This window comes from Merops nubicus, unplaced genomic scaffold (assembly GCF_000691845.1).
Source record: "Merops nubicus isolate BGI_N331 unplaced genomic scaffold, ASM69184v1 scaffold2474, whole genome shotgun sequence".
NCBI lineage: Eukaryota > Metazoa > Chordata > Aves > Coraciiformes > Meropidae > Merops > Merops nubicus.
This window is the reverse complement of record NW_008604678.1, coordinates 129,061-152,672: the sequence shown is the minus strand read 5'-3', so window position 1 is coordinate 152,672 and position 23,612 is coordinate 129,061. Positions and strand designations below refer to the sequence as shown.

General features: G+C 39.6%; 1 protein-coding gene across 1 annotated transcript in view; it reads right to left on the bottom strand.

Annotated features, from left to right (window-relative positions):
* Positions 1-2,935: 2,935 nt before the first annotated feature.
* ZNF804A (zinc finger protein 804A) overlaps positions 2,936-23,612 on the bottom strand; it is a gene marked incomplete at its 5' end in the record, with an annotated part of 36,335 nt that continues 15,658 nt past the window's right edge. The window contains 2 exons of the mRNA XM_008939076.1: positions 2,936-6,206; positions 8,663-8,793. Of these exons, the coding sequence (XP_008937324.1) occupies positions 2,936-6,206; positions 8,663-8,793 (3,402 nt within the window). The remainder of the gene's footprint in view (positions 6,207-8,662; positions 8,794-23,612) is intronic.

Genomic DNA, 23,612 nt, shown 5'->3' with positions numbered 1-23,612 from the left:
CCCCTCTTTCCATCTCAGTGGAACCGATTAACTTTTCAAGCTTTTCTCTGCAGACCTGTTCTGAGAAATCACTTAAAATCTGTAGCCGCATCTTGGTTTAGGTCTGAAGATTTAATTCTTGCGATTCAGGTGTGTCAGTTTTACTGTTTACCCTAGGAAGGTAGCCCAATAATTCAAAAAAATAGCAAACTGGTCAGGAACATAGACACACGAGATCTCTGTACATTTGAAAACTCAAATGTAAATTAATTAGATTTAACAAATTGGGTGGAATTAATTTAGAATGATAAAAATTCAAATATTTAGCATTTGCAATAACTTTTACTTATAAGTTAGACTATCAAGTTATAGAACAAGAATACACATTTAATCAAAAATACCAGATAAAACATGAAAAAGAAGAACCACCCTTACAAAACTTACTCAAAATTATATAATTAATAATAAAACAAACTCAAAAGAGTATTTTATTAGGTCATTTAATTTAGTGCGTTCAATTTTAAACTAACTTTTGATTTATTTTTCTATTGGTTTTGCTTTTACATATGAAGTCACACATACAAACAGTTCTAGCACTAAAGGCAATATACCATATTAGAAAATTATGACATTTGATGGTTATTATTCTTTTATTGTAAGTACTTCACACACTATTGAAAAACAAGCACAGTAGATAAATAATTGTGTGATGTCTTAAAGCTGCTTAACAACTTAAAATAGAAAAATATTTTATTTAAATTGTTGGGTTTAAAAAAAAAAAAAAAAAAAAAAAAGACCAAAAACCTATGTTCAAAGTTGTTTGGATGTTTTGCTGAAAAAATGTGGCCTTTTAAATTAATGGATGGGATTTTTCAGTGAACATTGCAATTGAAAATCTGAGATTGGTAATTTTTAACCTCCTGCTAGATAAAAACGTATGGCTAAGATCACATGCAATCAGAACTGTCCTGTGTGATTTCTTCTTTTTTAAGTGTACTGTTGAAGAATTAGATGGATTTTGTCTTTGATAAGACATCAGGGTCCAGGGGACCTTCTGTGTTAACTCCTGCAGAGGAGGGCAGAAATACAAAAGCCAGTGCAAGCCAGCTAAGTACAAAAGACAGTGAGACAAAGCAGCTAGCACGCACCTTCCACCTTCAGATAAAGATTCCTGTGCTTAGTGCCCACTTGGCATCTGCATTTTACCAGAGGTAGTGGAGACATACAGGTTACCCAATCTTATCTTGAAATAAAGGAATATAAAGTCACTTATACGCTATATTTTTCAGGGAGCAGATAAAGAGAAACGGGCATTGACCTGAAACGGCACCTAGAGAAAATACACCCTCTCCATGGCATTCCAGGGAGAGATGCTCAGCAACATCCTGCTCCATGCCACAGCCTCAGGCAGGGGAGCTGAGCTGCTCTCCAGACCCAACCACTCATCTGCTCCTTCTAGCAACTTTTTGCTTATTAATGTAGTTTAGCCCTTTGTAACTGCACGACACGGAAGACTCGCATCCCTTGAGTAGCTGACACTGCAATCATAGTGGCAAGATGCTGTCTGATATGGTTTTAGTGTAATATTATACTATACCTTAGAATAATGATACAGGTAAATTCTAATGCTGTAGATGCAGAAAATAATTCCTAGATATATATGTTTTAGGAGAGTATTACTTTTCAAATGGATAATACCTTTAACTATTAGTATGCAGTTTATATTAATAATATTCCAAAATTATTATTCTTTCAGTTCAGCTGTATATACTTTTTTTATACTATAGTAAAAGGTGAAAAGTAATTCATTGGAGAGATAGCCCCTACCTTTAATTATGGAGGGTCTACTTCTAGCGCTAACGGTCATGCTGCAAATCCTTAGCTTCACTTACATGATAACATTCATTTTAACACAAAAAGATGGTTCTATCTCAGAAACACTTCTGGGTTTATTCTGGACGATCACAGGTGTGAGCCTGATATGTCTCATCCTACAAGAAACAGGAAGATTTCCTGGGCTACAGCCGGGTGAGGACCCTCACTGCAGCTCCTGTCGCACACCAAAGGCTGTGTGCAATCAGATAGAGGACGCTTGGTGGAACTGAGGCTTTCCCTCCGCTCTACCAGTCACAACATTCCCTTGAGGTCAAACTGCCATTGATATTTTCCTCCTCCCCCCTCCCCACTTCTATCATTGATGTTATTTTTGTTACATCGTCTTTTTGTGATTTAGTATAAAAGGGATTAGCTCCAGCCGTCAGCAGTTTGTGTACATACTACAAGGAGGCAAAATTTGTCACGGTGACATCAAACCTCTAACAGAAATAGATCTATTACCCTTTCTGTCTTGCTCGGTAAGCCAGCTGCCCTCAAGGTATTAGCCTCTCAGCTTCCCTGATAAATCACTGACGTATAGGAAACCCAATTATCCCAACATAGCTGGGGTAGAAGATGCTATTCAGCTGCAGAAGAACATGGAAGAACAACATCCACGAGACTTATAATTAAAGATTTTTGATATACTTAGAGTAGTTAACAAAAATTTATTGCAAGAGAGAGTTTGTCACTAGATTTACAGTTTCAGAGAACATAGTACAAAACATAGTGCATCAGCTTTGTCTAAACGTTAAATAGGTGCAAATACACAAAGATAAAAAACAAAAAGTGAATACTTTACAACATAAGTTATAGAACTATAAATATATTTTATATACATTATACATATTCTAAGACATGATTTTCGCTTATATAGAAGTTCATATTAGTATCAGACTATTCAGTGCTTTAGTTAAGAGTACAGGTCTGAACTTTCCATGAATGTTTGCATCATTATACTTACAGTAAATGCTTCCCAAGGAACGTGGAATTTTAACCAGTTTATTTCACAGAACCGTCTTGCAAAGCCAACTGCACCGCAGAACCAGCAGGCTCCTTCCCACACCCCCGAGAACCTGTCCTAAAAGAGGGGCTGCAGGGGGATGACGGCGGGGTGTGGGGACAGCAGGGATGGGAAGACGCTGTGTGGCAGCGGGGGAAACGCCAGCTGGGTCGGGGGCAGGACCGAGGGCGGCAGCAGCGGCAAGGGCGGCGGGGCGACGAAAGCTGCGTGGCCCCCCGGGCACAGCCTCGGGCCTACTGGTAGATGAGGTAAAGGTGCTCTGGAAAGAGCCGGGACCTGCGAGAGGAACTGCTGGTGGGGCTGGAGAACCTTCAGCGTCCCGGCGGCAGCATGCTGCTGAAGGATGGTGTGGTGGATGGTGGTAACGGAGGTAGAACACAGCGGCGGCTGCAAGGGTAAGGGCTGCAGTGGCGAGGCTGGGGGCTGGATCACCGGGGCAGGGAAGGTGAACTTCACTTTGTTGGCCAGCATGTTTTGTGGCATGATCTGCTGATATGCCTCAGATGGGAGATCTTTGAATTTTTCATGGTTATCTGGAGGGAATATCAATGTCTGATCAGGCAAGGCGAAGGGGGCTATTAACTGCTCAGTAGTTAAAAAGGCATGACTGTTCATATGTGCTTCTTTGAATGGCAGGGGTGGTGGGCTGCTAAATATGCCAGGATTACACTGGACCCATTCACTAGTCACCTCATTTATTTTCTCATGCGGTAGAGAATCGGCCAATTCATAATGGCAAAGGTAAGCTTTAGGAGGAGCTTGTTCCAAATGTCTGTTGGGGAGGGGAACTTTGTAACGTGCTTGATTTTCATGACTGTTGACTTTTTCTTTTTTATTTTGATTTTGCAGAACATCCTGGATGCCAGCAGCTGCTGGAGCGCTGTGCTCAGGAACAGAAGCATCAGAACCTGTGACAACATCAGCAAATGCACTCGGAGCACTCTCCATCTCTGCACACGCTCTCAGTTTGTCATTTTCCAGCAGGTGTGATTTCCCAGTTTCTGGAGATGACTTGCTTTCCTCCAGCTGCATTGTTTCATCTGTATCTTTTGCATGATCAGCTTTGGGATCTACATTAGCTTCCTCTGGAATGTCTTGAGTCGAGAAGTCCTCCAAGATATTTAATGTGGAATTTGCAGAATTTTCTTTGGAAGGTGTGGAGGCCTCGCTTCTTGCATTCCTGTCACGGGATACATGGTGGACTCTAGTTTTTCTTCTCCTGCGTTTCCCTTTTGCCTTGTGATGTGTACGTACTTGCCTTAGATACTCCTCTGCTGACAACGTCTGCTCGTATGAGCTGTCATCTGATGAAGAAGAATAGGTATATTGTCTCCGCTTGCAGTGGGATTTTTCAGGTTCCTCTGTCACAACGTTGTAACCTCTCTTTATGGACTGGTTTTGACTCAGACTCTTCTCCTCATTGCAGTGTCCTAAACATTTATGCTCTGGGCTACAGCTTGACCTCCTAACTTTCCATCTACAACATGTTTTAGAGTACTTTAAGCTGTGCCTCCTGGAAGCTGAAGCCAGCTGCTTTGCATGTCTCCGAGAGCTTGCTTTGCTCCTTCTGCGCAGTCTTTTACAACCATGATGTTGGCTGCTATTTTCTGCACTCCAAGTGTCACACCAGCCTCTGTCCCTGTGTACACGATCTGATGCAGACATGACCCTCTTATGACCGTTTTCAATGCCAAGTTTTTGCTGTGATTGCTGCATCTCACTTGTAGCTAACCAGGAATTCCCCCCATCATATCTGCACATCTCTGGATTATTTTGGAGGTACTGCTGATATTTATTTTCATCTCTGTAACCAATTTCTTTTTCAGTCACTGAGGACATCTCCATTTCTGCCACTGTTGTGCCCCCACAGTGATGATGATGACAATGACATAGTTTTTTCCTCCTTTTATGTTTTCTACTTTTGTGAAGCCATTTTTCATGGCTTTCTTTGATCCAGACTTTGCTATATTTCTCATCTATCACAGTGTGTTGTCGTAAGTGCTTTTTAGAAATGTGATACTTTTCTATTTTTCTAATCCTGAATGACTCATCCAAGGACACTTTATTTTGATTTTTTGCAAGATCACAACTTCTGATGAGGGAGACATCACTTGTAAGGGGTATTGTATAGTTGCACACTCTTCTGTTAATTTCTGTTTCATGATCACCACACTCTGAAGTAGGTTTATTTGTAAAATCCGAGACTAAGCTATGGTTGGATTCAGTTTTATGGTTCAAATGAGGTATGTTAGGCTGATCCTTGGGCTTTTCTTGTCTGTCAGTTGCTCTTGATAACTTGAAATCAAAATATAAAGGATTACAGCTATAAGAAATTGATGGGTCTGTACTTGTGTAAATTAACATTTCCGATGGCCACTGAAGAATATTTGATCCACGTTTGCTAAGAACAGGAACAAAGGGTTCACAAGGTCTCCTGTGCACATCTGGTTTGCTTTGTGGGGCTCCACTATTACCTTCTTCAGATGGTGATGGAACTAATGCATCTGTCCCTAGCTTTTCTATTTCACTTTCAGTTGTGGATGAATCACTGTTCCTGGTCTGATCATTTTCCACCACAGCATCTTGCAGAGATAAACAATCCTGCATGACTGCCTCCGTAAGAGCCTGGTTTGCCCGCAGCTCATAACCACTGCAGTCCAGGGGCTGAACCTGAGCACTGTTTGCAACTCCTGGCAGCATTTGGTCCAGTAAGTCTGCTGCACTTACATCAATATCACAGCCATCTGTATCTGAGGACACTGGTTGTGCAGGAATCAATACAGGACTCTCTAGCACCCTGCTTTCTTCACTGGCCAGCTCTTGTGACTCCTGAGCTTCAGGAGTTTCTGCTGTGTCTATGCATTTTTCCACCAGTGGGTGAGAACAGTTATGTTTCTCCTCAGGGCACAGGACTATTTCTGCTGCTGAAGGAGACTGAAGGTTACATACTCCTGGAACAAACCTACTTCTTCTGCTCCATCCATGCTCCATAGACGATTCGTCGTTATATTCATAGAAAACGGCAGCTGAAGACTCCAATTTGACTGCTGCTTTCTTAGGAAAAGCAAAAGAGAACCCAACTCTGTGTCCTTGGGCTCCTTGAACCTGATCTCCACATTTGTTAGGGTTGGATTTATTATCACATGCAATTCCAGGAGTGGAAGATATAACAGAAGCAACGTCTTTACAATTCTGTGCATCGTGCATTAAGGTACAGCTGAAATCCTGTTTGTTGGCGGAATCCTCAGCAGCACTTTGTGGGATATCATTGCAATGATCTCGCACAGTCACTGTAGTGGATTTGAACATAGGGCCACTGCCAGGAGCACTAGGAAGGAAAACAAAACTTGGAGTCAGTAACTTTCAGAGAACTGCAGAGAGAAATGTGGTGTTACATTGGTATCTAAGAGATTGGGGTTTTTTTTAAGGAAAGAAGAAGAATCTATGTTTATGGAGATTTAGATTATGAAAAAAAAATCATCTTTTATAATAAGATCACGTAACTAGTATTTAAAAAAAAAAAAAAAAAAAAAAAAGTAAATATTGTGCCCCCAGTTCCTTCATGTGAGGTTATGAGCTGAAAGGATAATATTCCTACAAGGTAGTTCACCTTTCCTAGAAATACTGGCTGGCCTAATAATACCTCCCTAGAAATGTTGCTTCTCCCAGTAGGCCATCACTATTACTGGAAATAGCAGAGGGTTTCCATTGTACTACAAAATATACTAAAACAAAGAGCATCTCATAGACCACTTCCCTCTTAGTCATCATCCTAGTAACTGTTGCTCTGCCCACAGGCAATCACCCAGCAGCTCCCATCCTATTTGTGTTCACAGACTGAATCATCGCAATCTCAGCAATTTCTTTCATGGAAAAATAATATTGGAGAGAGTATTTCAGCTGACAGTAGTGCAGTAAGTGATTCATCCCTCCTGAGAAAAAATTTATCACTGTCTACTTCTGTTCTTCATTTCATGTCCTCATCCCATCTGTTCCATTTGACTTAATAGGAAAGCAAAGAGAAGAGCAAAAGCTGTTTAAGCTGTCAGTTTACCAGGATCCACAGGAACTACTCAGCACTAGGAGTAATGGACCTAGGTTAAAACAATTTTTTTTGTGTGTTTTAACCAAATTATTCAATGCTACAGTGCAGACCAATACTTGATGATGGGTCACTGGGAAAACTTGCAAGTTTCATTTAGGACCCAGAGAAGTGCTGAGATAAAGAAAGATGAATTTAATCTATTTGGTCTACAAATTCAAGTAGAAGTTTTATGAGAAAGGAATTCCTCATAAGAATTTCTGCCTTGTCCAATTCTTCACAAAATCAAAACATATATTAGAAAATCCACACAAATTCTTATTTTTACAGAATGAAATGGTGACTTTCACAAAACCAACCTAAAAAATACCAGTTTAAAAATTCCGTGTCTGTCTGTATCACACCTCCAAGGATGCAGAGTAGTAAACAGCAATTCTTAAATAGAAAAATAAAGCTCAGAGATAAAGTCTCCTTGATAAACTAGAGGACGGATATTCACAAAAAAACCCCCAAGATAAACGAAACCAACCAAACAAAACCAACCAACCAACCAACCAACCAAAAAACCAAACAAACAAAAAATTGGTGCTTCACTAGCAAGGAAAACAATAAGTTCCTCTTTCCTCTTTCTCCTTAAATACGTCAAATTCAGATTTTGGAGTACATTTAGGGGGAATAATAGCTAGAGTTTGGAACATAAAAATCATCATACTCAAGTATTAAACTTGGACAGTTAAAACACTGAGAGAGGAGAAAGAGTCTGTACATGAGTTGTACATGTACACATGTTTGTACGTGTCACATAGTTTGTACATGTCACAAAAAGACAAAGAAAAATAAAAACAGGTGTTATATTGCTCTTGGCAAGCAGACCTCAAAACACTCGAGTCCCATCCACCTGCTTAGAGAGGCTTTGTTTCAGCATGCTGCTGACCATCCAAGCTATGAAGAAAAAGACTATTACTGCACAAGAGCCACAACTTAGTTGGACTTCTCTGCTTCATCTGGTAAAATGAGGGCTAGATAAAAAGAAAACATTTGTGTTTGAGCATATACCCTATTTCCTTTTTTCTCCTGAAATTCCACTATGGTTGGTACATGTATTTTCAGTGGCTTGTCAGTGTCATAACTGTGTCATAATTGAGCAAGAAGTGTCACAACTAGCAAGCTCAATCTAAATTTCAATAGTATGCCCAGATTCAATCCTAAAATGCATGACTAGCAAAGAGTCACTTTGCAGGGAGAGGTAAACACTGTTGAGCTGAGGAAAAAGCACTTACCTTTTAATATAAAAAAATCCAGTTACTCTAATTTAAACTAGATTTCTGGATGCTTTCCCAGACAAGCAGTTAGAAAACTAAATCACTGAGATCTGTTACATCCTAGAAAGACAGCCTGCATTCCTCACCTCATCAATGAAGCAGTGTCAGCCTTCAAATGAATGACCTACTTCACTCAGCTTTCAACCAATGTGCCTAGTTTTATGAAATATATATGAAACACATCTCCTTTAAAACTAAAAATACATGTCATTTTAGCTCCACTGAAAAAGCAATGTTAAACATTCATTTCTTCACATAGTGTGAATCAAATTACTGTACATACTGCTTCAGAAATGCCATAAAAACGTGTGAGTGGGGCTCCAGCTGAGGGACTCCAACCCAATGGTATCCCACAGCACCAGCTGACAGGGGAAGGCTAATTTTAAAGAATTCTTTATGTTTCAGCAGCTGTGCACTTACCACGTTCTCTCTTTCCGTAGCTCAGCTAGCTTGTGCAATCGTTGAAGGGCTTTTTCCTGCTTCCTTTCATCTTTCCGTGACTTAGATGCTACGTTTCGAGCAAATTCCCTTTGCTTCAATTCCTTCAGTCTCTGCAAGAAATAGTCACATAATGCACACAAAACCCCCAGGAATTATAAACATTTATAATAACAGTTACTTTATAGGAAGCATTCATGGCACGAATTATTTTTGAACCTAACAAAAGTGACCCGTTCAGTAAATTTATACATTTAAAGTGAATAACCAATGCACACATAGATGCTAGAGACAGAGCTAGGTTAGAGAAAATGTAGAAAACTTTACTGTAGCTTTTGTAATTACTGTAGACTAGCTTCAACAGGATGACGCAATGTTCATCCAGAATTTTCCTCATGAATCTCATCCCAAAAATCTTCCCTACAGCCTGATTACTCTTTGAGATAGTGATAAAAAATAATGAGAACACTCTTTATCAGGGAGTGTAGTGATAGGATGAGGGATAACGGTTTTAAACTGATAGAGGGTAGACTCAGATTAGATGTAAGGAAGGGGTTCTTCACTGTGAGGGTGGTGAGACACTGGCACAGGCTGCCCGGAGAGGTTGTGGAAGCCCCATCTCTGGAAGTGTTCAAGGCCAGGCTGGATGGGGCTTTGAGCAACCTCGTCTAGTGGGAGGTGTCCCTGCCCATGGCAGGGGGTTGGAACTAGAGGGTCTTTAAGGTCCCTTCCAATCCAAATCATTCTATGATTCTGTGATGTTTCAGCAAGGCTGCTCTGTAGACTGCTGACCCCTCCAAATGGGATTAAATCTCAGGTTTTTCTGCCCAAGATGCTGGGCATAGCATCTATAACCGCTGAATTGTGGGAAGCCACTGTCAGCCCTTTTCTGCACCCTACCAAGGTCCCTCTGGGCCTGCCCTGCCATGCTTTCAGTGTGGTACCACTCACATAGCTTCCGAGAGCATGCTGTCCTGACATCTAGGTCATTATCAAAGGCATTAGAGAGTTCTGCCTCATCAGCCACTCCCAAGGGATGTCATGGCCAGAGAGATCTTGTATTTTGCAATGGGAAAAGTCTCCCTTTGAACAAGATTGTCTTCTGCTCTCACTAGTGTCTGACAAAGCAGTTGAGCCAACACTGAGATTCAATCCATTACCTCATTCAGTTTCATCTCCAGCCTGTTACTTTGGCAGGAGTGGGTCCAGAGAAAGGCAACAAAGCTAGTGAAGGGTCTAAGGAACATGTTTTATGAGGAGAGGCTGAGGGAACTGGAATTGTTTAGCCTGGAGAAGAGGAGGCTGAAGAGAGACCTTATAACTCTCAACAGCTCCCTGAAAGGGGGTTGGAGTGAGGTGGGTGTTGGTCTCTTCTCCCAAGTAACTAGCAATAGGATGAGAAAAAATGGGCTTCAGTTGTGCCAGAGGAGCATTAGATTGGATATTAGAAAAAAATTATTTACTGAAAGAGTGGTGGGGCATTGGAACAGGCTGTCCAGGGATGTCGTGGAGTCACCATCGCTGGAGGTGTTCAAAAAAACATGTAGAAGCAGCACTACAGGACATTTAGTGCTGATGGTGGTGTTGGGTTGACAGTTGGACTTGATGATCTTAGAGGTCTTTTCCAACCTTAATGATTCTCTGATTCTAACCCAGTAACTTGCCCTTGTTTTAGTGCCCAAGGGCTAATGCCCAGACATGAACAGGGGCCACGTGGTTTTGTAAAAGTAATAATTCTAACTTGAAACTGTCCAAGTGGTAATGACAGCCTTTTTTATCACTGATAGATTTATGTTTGACACACATATAATGGAGTTTGAAGAACTCTACAAGCATTGTTCTGCTTCTTCTCAGTTTTTCATTTTGTCCCTTTTGTGGTTTTGGGTTTTCTTTCTTTTCACAGAAAAATATCCCTCATACAACATAATTCATTTATGCAATGAATTTGTCTTTGCCATTTTGGGTGATGCTAGTGCTATCTTGGCAGTCTATTTAATGCCAAGAAATAGATATGTAGAAACACACTGAGAAAACGAAAAAAAAACACTTGCAGAAAAATGAGCACTACTCTCTCTTTACAATTTTTGCATTGTTTTTCCAATAACTCAATATTCCTTTGAAGATATCTTTGATAGATGCAGAGAAATAATTTGATAAGGTAATAACTTCTTCTATCATATATTTCTTAGATAGGGTTATCAAAATTTGTTTTATTGTGCTAATACTGTGTAAGGTTATAAATTCATTCAAACCTGGATGTACGGTAACTCTTTTTCCATGAAAAAAGGCTTGAAATGTGAAGCTTCTTTGTGAAACATTTCTTACCACTGTGTACTCTTGTCTTCCTAAAGATAGCATGATACTGACCCCACTTCCCACCAGCCACTCATGAAACCTGAAGGATGTCATTTCATAGGTGACTTCTGAGGACTTGGAATACAAGAGAAGGGATGAAGTTTGCTCCTTCCCCTCCCCATCCCTTGGCCTTTAAAGACAGGATTTCATTCAATGTTTGTAAAGTTCAATAATTCTTCAGGTTTTCTTACCCTCCAATGAGTAAGTAAAGAAGTATGAGACACAGCAAGAGAAGACAGATAAAAGGATATTTTTTCACAAGGCTAAGAAGGAGAAGCTGAGGTGTATACAAATCCATAACCACCCTCCAGCAGCAGCACTTTACTGGAATTACTGGGATAATTAGAAGCAGTGAGTTGATTCTGGTCAGATTTTACCCCTCTTCTCTCACTGCTGAAAGTCAGCAGAACTCCAGTGCCATCAGGAGTGCCACAGTTAACATGACAACAAATATGTATGTCAAACTTATCTCTATTGTAAACCAGAAAAAACGCACCTGGTGCAAACTGGCTCGAGGCCTGATTGAGTAGTTTCCAAAAAATACCATTTCCTATCCATAAAGGGTCATCAAAGTGCGAAAATATATGTCCTCATTTTTTGATATTGTAGTTATTTTCCATTTACCATTATTTAGCTGTCTGATAAACTATCATCACCTGCAGTCAGCCATGCCAGTGACTGCTAGTGCTGCTTTTATGTTGCCCTATATTTGTATTTTGTTGTGTTTGTGTGTATTATGCAAATGAAGTGAGATATTACCCAAAATAAAATGCCACCAGTTGCTGCATTCTGAGTATCATGAGGTTACCCCAAAACCTTGTTGAAAGTAAACAGCAGCAGTAAAAAAAAGAGTGCTTTATACCTGAAAAGCATCTTTTTCTTAACATTTTTATGTCTTTCCATGTGGCAGAGCTATTCAATAATGCTAAATTTAATAGTTTAATGTCTCTTATGTTTGTTTGTTCCCATGGATCAGTAAGCAAATAATTAGCAGGCAGTCATACAGTATTTATATATGACTCCCTCCTGTATTTTGCTCTGCTTACGAACCAGCTCAAAACGTGTAAGTCTTAGCAAGCAGAGTTCAGCAAACAGTTCACGATGAATAATTAAATGACATTTCTCCAAGAGAGCTAAATGCCTTCATCATTATCCTGATACACTGTGCTGCCACTTTGAACGTGCAAAGCACAGACCGCCATCGGTTTGCAGATGACTTACCCCAGCCAGGAGCAATGAGAAGCCTGACCCCAATTCTCCAGCCTTGCAGTGGGAGTCTGCAGCTGGGCTGCTTTCACTTGGGCAGAAGCTGGATTATTTCAACAAACCTCACTGTAACACTGGGCCTCAAGCTGAATTATTCCACCTATTTCTAACAAACTCATCTGGGAATCTTGCTGCATACTCATTACATCATGCTGAGGTGAGGTATGCAAGTCCAGATGAAAAGGAAGACTTTTTCAGCTCCTGTGTACCTATGAATCTATACATGAGAAGACCACATGAGGTCCAAACTCAGGTGTGGCTGCATTTCACTCAGAGGCATGCAGCTCAGGTGTCCTCAGGCTTGCTGTGCAAGATATCCAACAAAAAAATCAAAGAAAGACATCTTAAGTGAACTTCTAATAGGATCCCATTTCTGATTACTTTGTCCTAGTCTTCATTTCCCCAGTTACCACATGAGACAGTTAATTCCAGCATGCTGCTTGCCAAAAATCTCATACTGAGGTTCCTAATTCTCCCCTGCATTTTATAATATAGGAATCACAAGCCCAGATCCTGCTACTGGAGCCAGGTGTCTGGAGACCTCTGTGGATCAAGGCCTCTTGAAAGCAAAGACACATTATAACATTAAGTGCACTTCTCACACCACTATTACAAGTTTTCTGTCACCTTTCAAAGTGGTCGTTGGTATGTTTTTTTTTAAAACTTAAGATTTAAGCACATGTAACAACAGTACTTCAAACTATATAGGTCTTCAGAACACAGAGAAGACATTAATTAATAAACATGTCCAGGACAGCAACAGTATGTAAATGCTGAATAGTGAAACACAACGTAAAAGAATACAAGAAGAAGGGAAAACCCCCCCCAAAACCTCTCCCCCAGCCTCAAATAATTTTATGCCTTGAAACATCTACTTCATTGTTATCAGAACTGGTCCTAACAAAAAGAAGCGACGCTTTTAACAAAGTTTATGAAGCTGAAGATGAAATCATAACAAGCATCAGGACTGATGAAGGATCTCTCTGTAGCATTAGTAACTCACATAAAATCAGCCATCCTTGCCCCCAGCGCAAAGGCATCATCTAACGACTACTTATTCAGAGAGGCTCTCATAAAATACTTGTGCAAACCTTATCTCTCTAACCTAGGAAACCCTTTAACAGGGTCAAGAACAAATGGAAACTCTTTTTCTAACAGCAGGAGTCAGAAAGATGTCTATCAGGGGATTTCAGGCCACTACAGTTCAGATATTATTATGCTAATTTGCTTTTGACCTTAGATTAACAATTAAATTACGTGGAATTTTACGATGCTGAAAATACGTAGACCATAAATTCATTTTCTGATCAATAGAAGTATAAAATTACAGAACCTAACAGCTATGACACCACATTTTGCTGCTTTATTGTCTTTTTATTTTATCAGGAAAAAAATACCGTATTCCCAGCAGTCACTGAATCATGAATTTATGCAATTGGTTAGCTTTTAAAAATAGCTCTTCAAAATAAAACATCCTTTTCTTCCTCCCTAACTATGAAATACTCAAAGCTGCAGCCCAAATAGCAGAAACAGGTTGCTACAGCCTTTATGTATTGAGCACTAGATGCTTGTGTTACTCCTTGAAATTTGGGTTGTAGCTCTTTTTGAAGTTAGTTGCCTCTGAAAGATCAGATATAACTGAGTCACAGAGAACATAGGAACCTGTGAGAAAGTAGATGAGTAATCAAGGTAAAAGTTCAGTGCTTAATTCATTCCTATAGGTTTACTTTACATTTAGAGAATGGACATACTGTCACGTTGTTCCACACACACACAGAAAATGCAGCTGCTGCTTCACTGGCACGAAGACTATGAAACTCTAAAGAGAGGAAAAGCTAAATGTAGTAATTGATGCAGAGTTAAATTGCTAAATTGGCCACGTCAGAAGATGAGAGATGAGTTTTGGTGCTGGTTTTGGTGAACACGCAGGAGAGCAAGGCACAACTCTGCTCTAATCCACCCTCCCAGCCTCTGCATTATATATCCCACAAAGCCGTGGGATATTCAGTGCTACTCATGCATGTAACATCCAGCGTGAGTTTTCCCAGCTCCTATAGCTCCTGCCTATACAACTTGAAAGGACGTGGAAGTCCATTGCAGCTCCCTTCTGCCCTTTAAAAAAATTGTTAATTACCTAAACGTGGGGAACATTGGTCGGTAGTTCAGCACTATCATGGAGGTAGCACACAAGTGGCATTCGATTTATTTAGAGCAAATTAAATATTTCTTCCTTCTATGTCTATATGTGATCTAAAAACATATTTTTAATTGTTAATAAGGGGAGTTTTGGCTTCTATCAATTTTTTTTCCTTTTTTTTTTTTTTTAAAAAAAAAAATCCAGTTACTACTTAATACAGGGACTAAATATGAGTATTTCTTAGCTCTCAGTGTTTATTCTAGTAGTTATTCCCCTTTCTCTGAATCCAACATGACTGCTGTCGATATACTCCTTGTTAACTGAGATGGTACACTGCTTCTTTATGTGATTTATGGTATGACAAACCAAGTGACAACATACTCATTAGACAGACATTTGTCACACCAAATGAGATTAGTAGCCTTTTGTGGAGAGGATTTAGCTTAATCAATTATAAATAATAACTGAATAGATAAGAGCTCCTGCAACACCTGTAAACACTCCAACAGGGAATGAAACATGCCATTTAAAGCAGAAAACATTGCTTACTAAAGTGTAAAATACCTGTATTTTCCTTTTATCTTTGGTGGTTTGTACCAGTATATGTATTTTACTGTTCTGCAACTCGAGAGCCTTTCATTTCACACAGCACAACAGGGCAGCAACTCTTCACTTGCATTGCAGACTAAAATTCTACATACTTTTCATGACCATATCTTTCATGTTATTTAAAAAAAAAATAAATAAATCTCACTTTGTAATGACTATAGAAGAAATTAAAGCTCCAAGAAAAAGAATGCTGTAATACAAGAATTTACCCTGTTAGTGCTAGAGACCTTCCCTAGCAGAAGTTAAACAAGGCAAGTTATTTCCACAGAAAAGAGAATTGTCAAGATTTATCAATGAAATTAGAAATTCAAGCACTCAAGTAGGGTAAGGAAGAAATTAATAGGTAATCAGTTGTTTGGGGTTTTTTTATGCTGCCAGTATGGAATTAATTGCTATAATGCGTTCCTGCAATAGAAGAGGAACAGGGGAATTCTACCAGCAGCCTACAACTGTTTCATGGGGAACTACAGATGGAGTCAGTTCTCACTAGTGGTGGGGAAAGCTTCCCTGCTAGGGTGATGTGGCACTGGAACGTGTTACCAAGAGGGGCTGTGGCATCTTCAACCCTGCAGAAATTCAGGACATGGCTGAAAAGAGCCCTGTTTTACTCAACAACTTTGTGTTGGTGAGCAGGAAGCCAGCAACTCCTTACAACCACCACTTCAACCATTTCTGTCTCGTGCAGCAAGTTATCTTGTCTCCTCAGTTTATCAGTGCATGGACTAGATTGGCTACTCGTTTTGTTTTTAAGAGGCTTTTAATAAACAATATTGGTCTATTGCTGGCTTATGAATAACTTTCAGTTTGTTCAAGTTATAAGCTGCTTCTAATTGCCTCTCCCTATAGCTGTATGCACCTCACTTTAAGCTACAAATTTTTAACCATTTCTTAAAAATTGAGAGCTTCACAAATTTGGAATGGAACTACATCTTATACGATCAGATATTAAGCCCTCCAGATGACAAGGAACATGCAAGTTGTGATAATCCTTTTCCTCACCTATTTCTACCATGAATTGCAGCCATACCTTCCTGATATTCTTTTAATAATAGAAGAAATCTAACACTCACAGATATAGATATATTCAGGATTTAAAAATAGCAAGTCCTTGGAGCCCACAACATTGCTGAGCAGGTAGATTCAGCTGAAGTGAAACTCTGCACTATCACGAGCATCATCCCAGACTGGGGAGAAAGTGGAGATTAATTATAAGAGAAAGAGAAGGTGGGGATTGCTTTACCTGCCCATCATGAGAAGACGAGATTCTTCATAATTCAGGAGGTTTTTACTAACTTTAAATGAATTGATGTAACACAAATGTTCACAAACAGCTATAAGCTGCTCATGAGCACACTTGAGCAACACACAGTAGTTCAGTTTGTTGTGTAGTCTGCAAAAAGAACAGCTGAACCAGCTTTTATATTCAGGTCCTACAAACAGGTATTAAATACATGTATTATGTTATACAATTGAAAAATCACATTTGTCCTTGGTACTTCTGTAATACAAAAGCTGAAATTATTTTCTAATGAAATATAATTAGTTTTTGAGACTATTTCATACTCATGTATGAAGCATCTTTCTTGTAAAGTGTCTAGAGTTCAGTTAGATTTCCCTAAGTTCACAGGGAAAAAAAATAAATGAAACCTGAGCCTAAAATGAAAACCAAAACCAAATGAAAACTTAATTCTTTCAAAATCATGAGGAGAATCAGAACATTAAATATTTTCCACACTTGCACCTGTAATATACATGAAAGTTAGCTATCTTTGATGAAAACCTTCATAACTACTCTTGATTATGTGATTGTAAAAGATATGCACTGTAGTGAAAGAAGGAAAAAGAAATCTTTCTTTACTTTCTATTCTTTTTAATGCTTTTCCTTCAGAAATTATCTGCTGGAAACAAACACCACACTTCATTATGTGATGATTAATGTCCTTCCCAGCATAGTAAGCCTCATGTTTCATTTGACATCGTTCTAGTGCCTGTGCATCTACTGCTCCTTTCCAGTATCTCCTGCTGCAGGATTCAGATAGCATTATGGCTTACAGTTGAACAAGGCTCCAAGACTTTGACAAATAACAAGTCAGGAAGCAGAAATTAAGACTTTTGTTGTTTTTGTTTTACGATAACCACATTTTCTAAAGTTGACAAAATGGCTGCAGCATTGCCATTGTGCAAAATCATTGTTTTAAGCCTGCAGAATAGCTGAGCATTGCATACTGAATATTTCACTGTGCCAGCCACTAACCACATGTGTAACAACAGCCTGATCTTATTGCAAGCTGTAGGACATTTTTTGTTAGCTTCAGCAAAAATCAGCTGAATACTCCATAAATATTAAGGCCAAAACCAAAGAAAACAACAGAGAAATACAGAATTAGCATCTCACCTATCAAATTAATTTTACCAGATAATGAAAAGAACATAAAGCTGACATGCACTTGTACATCTGGAAACTGGTTGCATATGCTAGTCTCTAATTTAGAGGTATTTATTTTAATGAGTCTAGGCCTAATTCCACTTGAAGTGAGTTGGAGAAACTCCTGCTGAGCTCAGGGAGAGCAGAGGTTTTAAGTTCACCATGGAAATTTTCAGCAGCACTTAAGGAAGCTTCTTCAGTCACAGAGATTAAAGACAAGATCAATACAAGCCAGTTCCTTAAGGATCCCTTTACTTTTATACCCATTCCTGGACCATTTAGGAGTCTAATTTAAAAAAAAAAAAAAAGCAATATTTTAAATCCTGTCAAAAAATGTTTATCCCTAGGACCATCAGAGAAAATGGCAATGCTGTAGAGAAAAAGGCTTGACTCTACACTTCTGGGAAGACACACATGACAGCACAGGGCTGTCCTCAGAAATCACAGCTCCTCTTTGCTGCTCTGGAGGGTCAACCCAACACGGATCATTTCAGGCATCATGTGCCATTCCCTGGTCCCACAGCATTATCCACCACCTTCCTCACACTCCAGCAGTGAAATTTAAGCATCCAGAATACTCCTGAGCACTGCATGTACAATATTCAAGACTGACCTTCTGCTGCAGCCAAAGTATTGATGCAGTGATATTTTCAGTCACCGAGTGCTAAACGATGATCACTTTATTCTCTGGACAGTTACAATTTCTCACAGCATCCCACCTAAACTCTATCCAGAAAACTAAGCTATTGGAAAAAGCCTCATTTGAGCAGCATTCTTCTGCCATAAATCATTTCACAGAAGCAACAACTTCCTCACCAAAAACTCCTTTCACAAAAAGGTCACCTCTACATCTCTTTGGAGAGGGAATATTGGATTTCCCTTTAGAGTGACTTTCTAGAGGGAGATAAGACCACAAAATGGATGGTTCCATCAACACACAAGCGTTGAGTGGCTTAGCTGGTATAGCTAATTTTGGAGACTGTTTCACTGTTTTCTGCATGAATAACATACTTGGCAGCTCTGAGATCTTTCAGACTCCATCCAACAACTCTTCAGTCCAGTGCCCTCCAACACCTACTGGTGTCTATTATGATTGACCACCTTTTCACCTTGGTCAAAGTTGTTCACTGGGTCTCCAGCACTGAAGTTGTTTGTAGGATCTCACTGCTATTCTGCTTATTCCTCCTTCTTTATAGAGGGAGGACACAATACTACTTCTATAAGCACGTTAAAAATTGCATGTTAAAAACTGCCACAGAGGCAGAAATGAACCTACTGAATCTTAAATCTTCCAGTTTCTACAATCTGCACAATGACAGAAAATGAGGAATTAATATTTACAGTCAGGTTCTCTAAGGGGTATTTTCCATAATCCTTGAAGGATACTCTAATAACTCTGATGGGCTGAAGGAGATACATCAATTCCCTCAAAGTGAGCTCTTTATCTTAATTCTTTATGTCAGAGCTAAATCACAATCACTTTCTCATATCAGTTTTATATCGAATCACTGAGCCATTCAAAGCCTCTGTTCACAAATTGCTTCCCATCAGCAAGATCTGGTCCTTGCCTGAGATTATCCCAGGACCACGGCAAGCTTCTTCAGAGAATATACAAAATTTGAGCAATGAAAACTGAGACGAGAAAAGGACTTTGCAAATTCTGACACATATCTCACAGCTACAGCTAACTGGCACAGAAAAAAAAAAATCTGTTATCCTTAACCCAATCTTTGATACCATTCACACGGACTCCTCTGAAAAAAAGCACAAGATTAAAAACAAACAAAAAAATATTAAATATGAAGACCGCATCTTGAAAGGTAAAATGAATTAATACCATAATTTCACTTACTCTTTCATTTTCAACTATGCAAATTAAATACGTTGTAAAGTAAGTTTGATAGCACACCACTGATATTACCATGAGTAGTAGATGTTAGCAGCAAGTGGTTATGTGAGCTCATGTCTCTATTTATGTGTCTTCTAATGCACCGTTGCTTTTGCAGACCGAAATAGAAGTAACTGTAGAGCAAGGATGTATTTGTCACATTGTGTTAATAAAGTATTAAGTTATCAGTAAACCACAGCTTGGAGGCTGCTGAAGGAAACCAGGACTGTAATACAGACCCCAAAAGGATAAGCACAAGGTCATAACAGAGGCCTTGGAAGTGGAAGGAATGGGATGACACCAGGGTCCCAAGGCTATAAACAACTCACTAGTGTTCAGTACTGCTTGCTAAAGGAATGTAACTTTAAAGTATGTATGAAAGTGGGTTTAGAGATAAAAAGAAAACAAAAATCATCCAATATATGTAAAACACAGTACATATATAGCAAATTTCACTACAATATGTGATTGGGAACCACTGGACCACATGTTTGTATTAGTAAATGCATTAAAAAAGACCCCAAATGGACCTCAGAGTGAGGAGAAAAAATCATCATACTTCACCTTATTCCTGGCAAAAAGGAGGAAGAAGCCACCAATATCAACATCACACTATCCCTTATAAAGAGCTCGTTGTGCTGACAACCTATAATGACACCTCCCTTTTCTTCTTGGGAGGACTGTAACACCAAAAAGGGATTAGACATTAGAAAAGTCACAGGAATGAGCTTTTCTAAGTGGATAATTTGGACTAGAAGCACCAGTATCATTTTCATTGACCTAATACTAATTCTTTCAGTAGGTTGTTAGGACTTTATCTAAAGTAACAACAAATCCGTGGCTTTGCACATCAGGTGTGTTTCTTTCACCCACATGACAGCAGAAGGTGTTTGGTTGGGCACCTCAGCCTGGAGAGTTGGCTGAACAATGTGACAGAGCTGCTGATCCATACAGCAGGTCCAGTTTTCTGTTTTAATGTAACCCAGAAGAAATTCACAGCGATGTTCCCCTGCCTCAGTCAGGTATGAACCTTCCAGGAGATAATTTGCCCTTGATTAAGAATCACTAGGAAATTAATAAAAACAATAATTAACTAATAATGTAAAGCTCATTGCTGAATGGAAATGTACCCATATCTCAGAAAGAATCTACATTCTTAAAGGCAGAAAGCAGTTGCTGAGGAAAACTGACAATATTGTTTTTTACCTTTTCTTCCCAATAACAACATCCAGGATAGAAATACATCTGCTCTCAGGATACAGGCTCTGATTAATGGGTGAGCACTGCATGAGGAAGGGAGCACAGAGCACTACCTACAGTGCTGAACTCTGAAACCTGAACTGCTTTCAAGCTCTGATGAAAAGAAGAAAAAGAAGCCCCATAAAAAGCTATCTGACACATAAATAACATAGACAATTAACTAGGTGGACCTTCTGTATATCTCAGCAGACGACAGATTTAGAATGTCTATACTCAACATGAAAGTATTGCTGGACAAAACATAGCCACAGAAAATGGAAAATAAGAGCAGAAGCTTTATCATCTCAAGGTCAATGTAGCTGTATATTTTGAGAAGTTAAAAAAAGAGGTGCCTTACTCTCTTTCACTACAGCAAACTCAAAGAAACAAACAAAAGTACTCTGTCACTAAGAACTACCATTGTGAGCTATGAGACCCTTGACAATCTTCTTACAAAGACCACAAAAAATAACCTTACTCTGAAGACTCGCAGCCCTGCAAACAAACCTCTTACCATCCTCAAGCACTACACAAGCATTGCTACAGCACTCGACAATTAATAAGTATTTACAGACCGGATTTTCTACTTTTGCACAAGACTTACACTATTCAGATGAACAGGTAACTTTGTTGATATTTAATCTGTCAGGAGAACACTCTGGGTGATCACATTTTTTTCAGTTCTGACTCATCAGAGTCTTTTTTTTTTTTAATTTTGTCAACTCTAAATATCTTTCTTTGCAGAAAATCTTATGAGCATTTTTAACAAGGAGCAGAAAAGAAACCTTTCCACTAAATTGGGTTCAAATTTCTTTATATAATTCTTTTCCTACGGATGGCTATAAAAAAATATACAGAAGTAAATAATGACATTTCCTTCTACCCTACCAAAAATGTGGCTGTTTTCTCGCCAGGTTATCTCCCATGAAAAGCTAGATATTTCAGATACCTGCTCTCAGTCTTACCACAGGATCATTAAAGTTGGAAAAGACCTCTAGGTCACCAGATACAACCATCAAACTAGCACTATCATGACCACTAAACCATGTCCTGGAACATCACATCTACACATTTTTTAACCCCTCCAAGGATAGTGACTCTACCACCCCACCTGGGCAGCCTGTTCCAATGCCTCACCACTCTATCAGGAAATAAATTCTTTCTAATATCCAATCTAAACTTCCCCTGGTGCAACTTAAGCCCATTTCCTCTCATCATATCGCTGTTCACTTGGGAGAAGAGACCAACACCCACAATATCCCTTACAGTAGGCTAGTCTTAAATTGTTACTTTTGCTATAAGGTTCCCACATCACTGCTCCAAGTTTTCTTAGTGGTGTGCTGTAGTGCTCTTTAAGCTGGGATGGGAAAAAACAAAATTGTAAGACACTTGTTTTTTCCCTGCCATATGCCCTCCTTTATTTGCAAAATTGACACAAAAGATGTTTAGGGAAGATTAGAAGAACAGAAATGTACACAAGCAACACATTTTCCTCTCTGCAGATCTTGGATATATTGCTGGAATTCTCTCTCTCAATGGCATCAAAATGACTCATTCTTTATGAAAGTCTTGAATCCATTCATCAAATTGTCATCGCCCAAAACTGTTTCTTGCCTGCTTGTGTAGGATGCAACCACACAAGCACAGAAAGACTCAGAAAGCCTTAGAAAATTTCTCACATTCCAAAGTTTAGAAAGTTTCCAAAATAAACTTGCACTTTTACCTCTATACAGGCATCAAAATGTCTTCTAGTTCCAGCAAAAACATGCAATTCAGCAGAGAATAGCATTAGTGCTATTCTGCAGTACGTAAGCTGAAAGAACTGTCCTCACCACAAAACTAGGCTACATCAGCACATGAATGTGTGCTACACTGGATGGTGAGCACAGCTGTAATGAGAGGACAGCACAGCCAAATAGGCTTCAAATAAAGACAATCAGGAGACCCATACACCACGTCTGGCTCCGACTCAGATTTATTCTATGGCCCCAGTTGTGAAACAAAATAGCCTGTCCTTCAAACTCTGCCTGTAAAATCGAGTTAGCGTGAGGCAGCTGCCACGAGAAACGTCGCACAGCACTGACACTTGATCTGATTTCTGAACTGAGAATGTTTAGAAGGAGCTGCTCTCTGCATGCCCCATTTTGTGTTGTTTTGTCTTGGCACAGAGGCACAGAGGTACAGAGGTGCTTATGAGTGAGCTTTAGCTATAGACCAGCAAAGTCATAGATCATTGCTAACATAATGATGTCCCTGGTGAGACCTCATCTAGAGTACTGTGTCCAGCTCTGGAGACCCCAGCACAAGAAGGATGTAGACATATTGGACCAAGTCCAGAGGAGGGCCACCAAAATGATCAAGGGATTGGAGCACCTCTCATATGAACACAGGCTGAGGGAGTTGGGGCTGTTCAGCCTGCAGAAGAGAAGGCCTGGGAGGAACTTATAGTGACCTTCCAGTACCTGAAAGGGGCAACATGAAGGTGGGGGAAGGTCTATTCAAAAGGATTTGTAATGATAGGACAAAAAGTAATGGTTTTAAACTAGGAAAGGATAGATTTGGGCTAGATATTAGAAAAAAGTTCTTTAAGGTAAGTGTGATAGATCACTGGAATGGGCTGCCCAGAGAGGTGGTGGAGGCCCCATCCCTGGAATCATTCAAAGTCAAGCTTGATGGGGCTCGGAGCAACCTGACCTAGGTAGAGATGTCCCTGCCTGTGTAGGGAGATTGAACCAAACAACCTCTAGGGGTTGGTCCCTTCCAGTCTAAAACGTTCCATGATTCTATAATGCAGTAGAATGGCTCATGGTTTCATCATTCAAAACACTTCTTCATATGGAGCAGCAGCCAAACTTATTTCAGGACCATTTGCTACTTCACTGTCCTGCAAAGGTAGAGCTAGAGCTTGGTTTGTGCAACAAAACCTGTACCTGGGCTTGATAGGACCTTCCCAAATTGTGAGGAATCATGTTCCTGGGTAAGCTGCCAGAAGACAACTAAACCTTTCTTGATT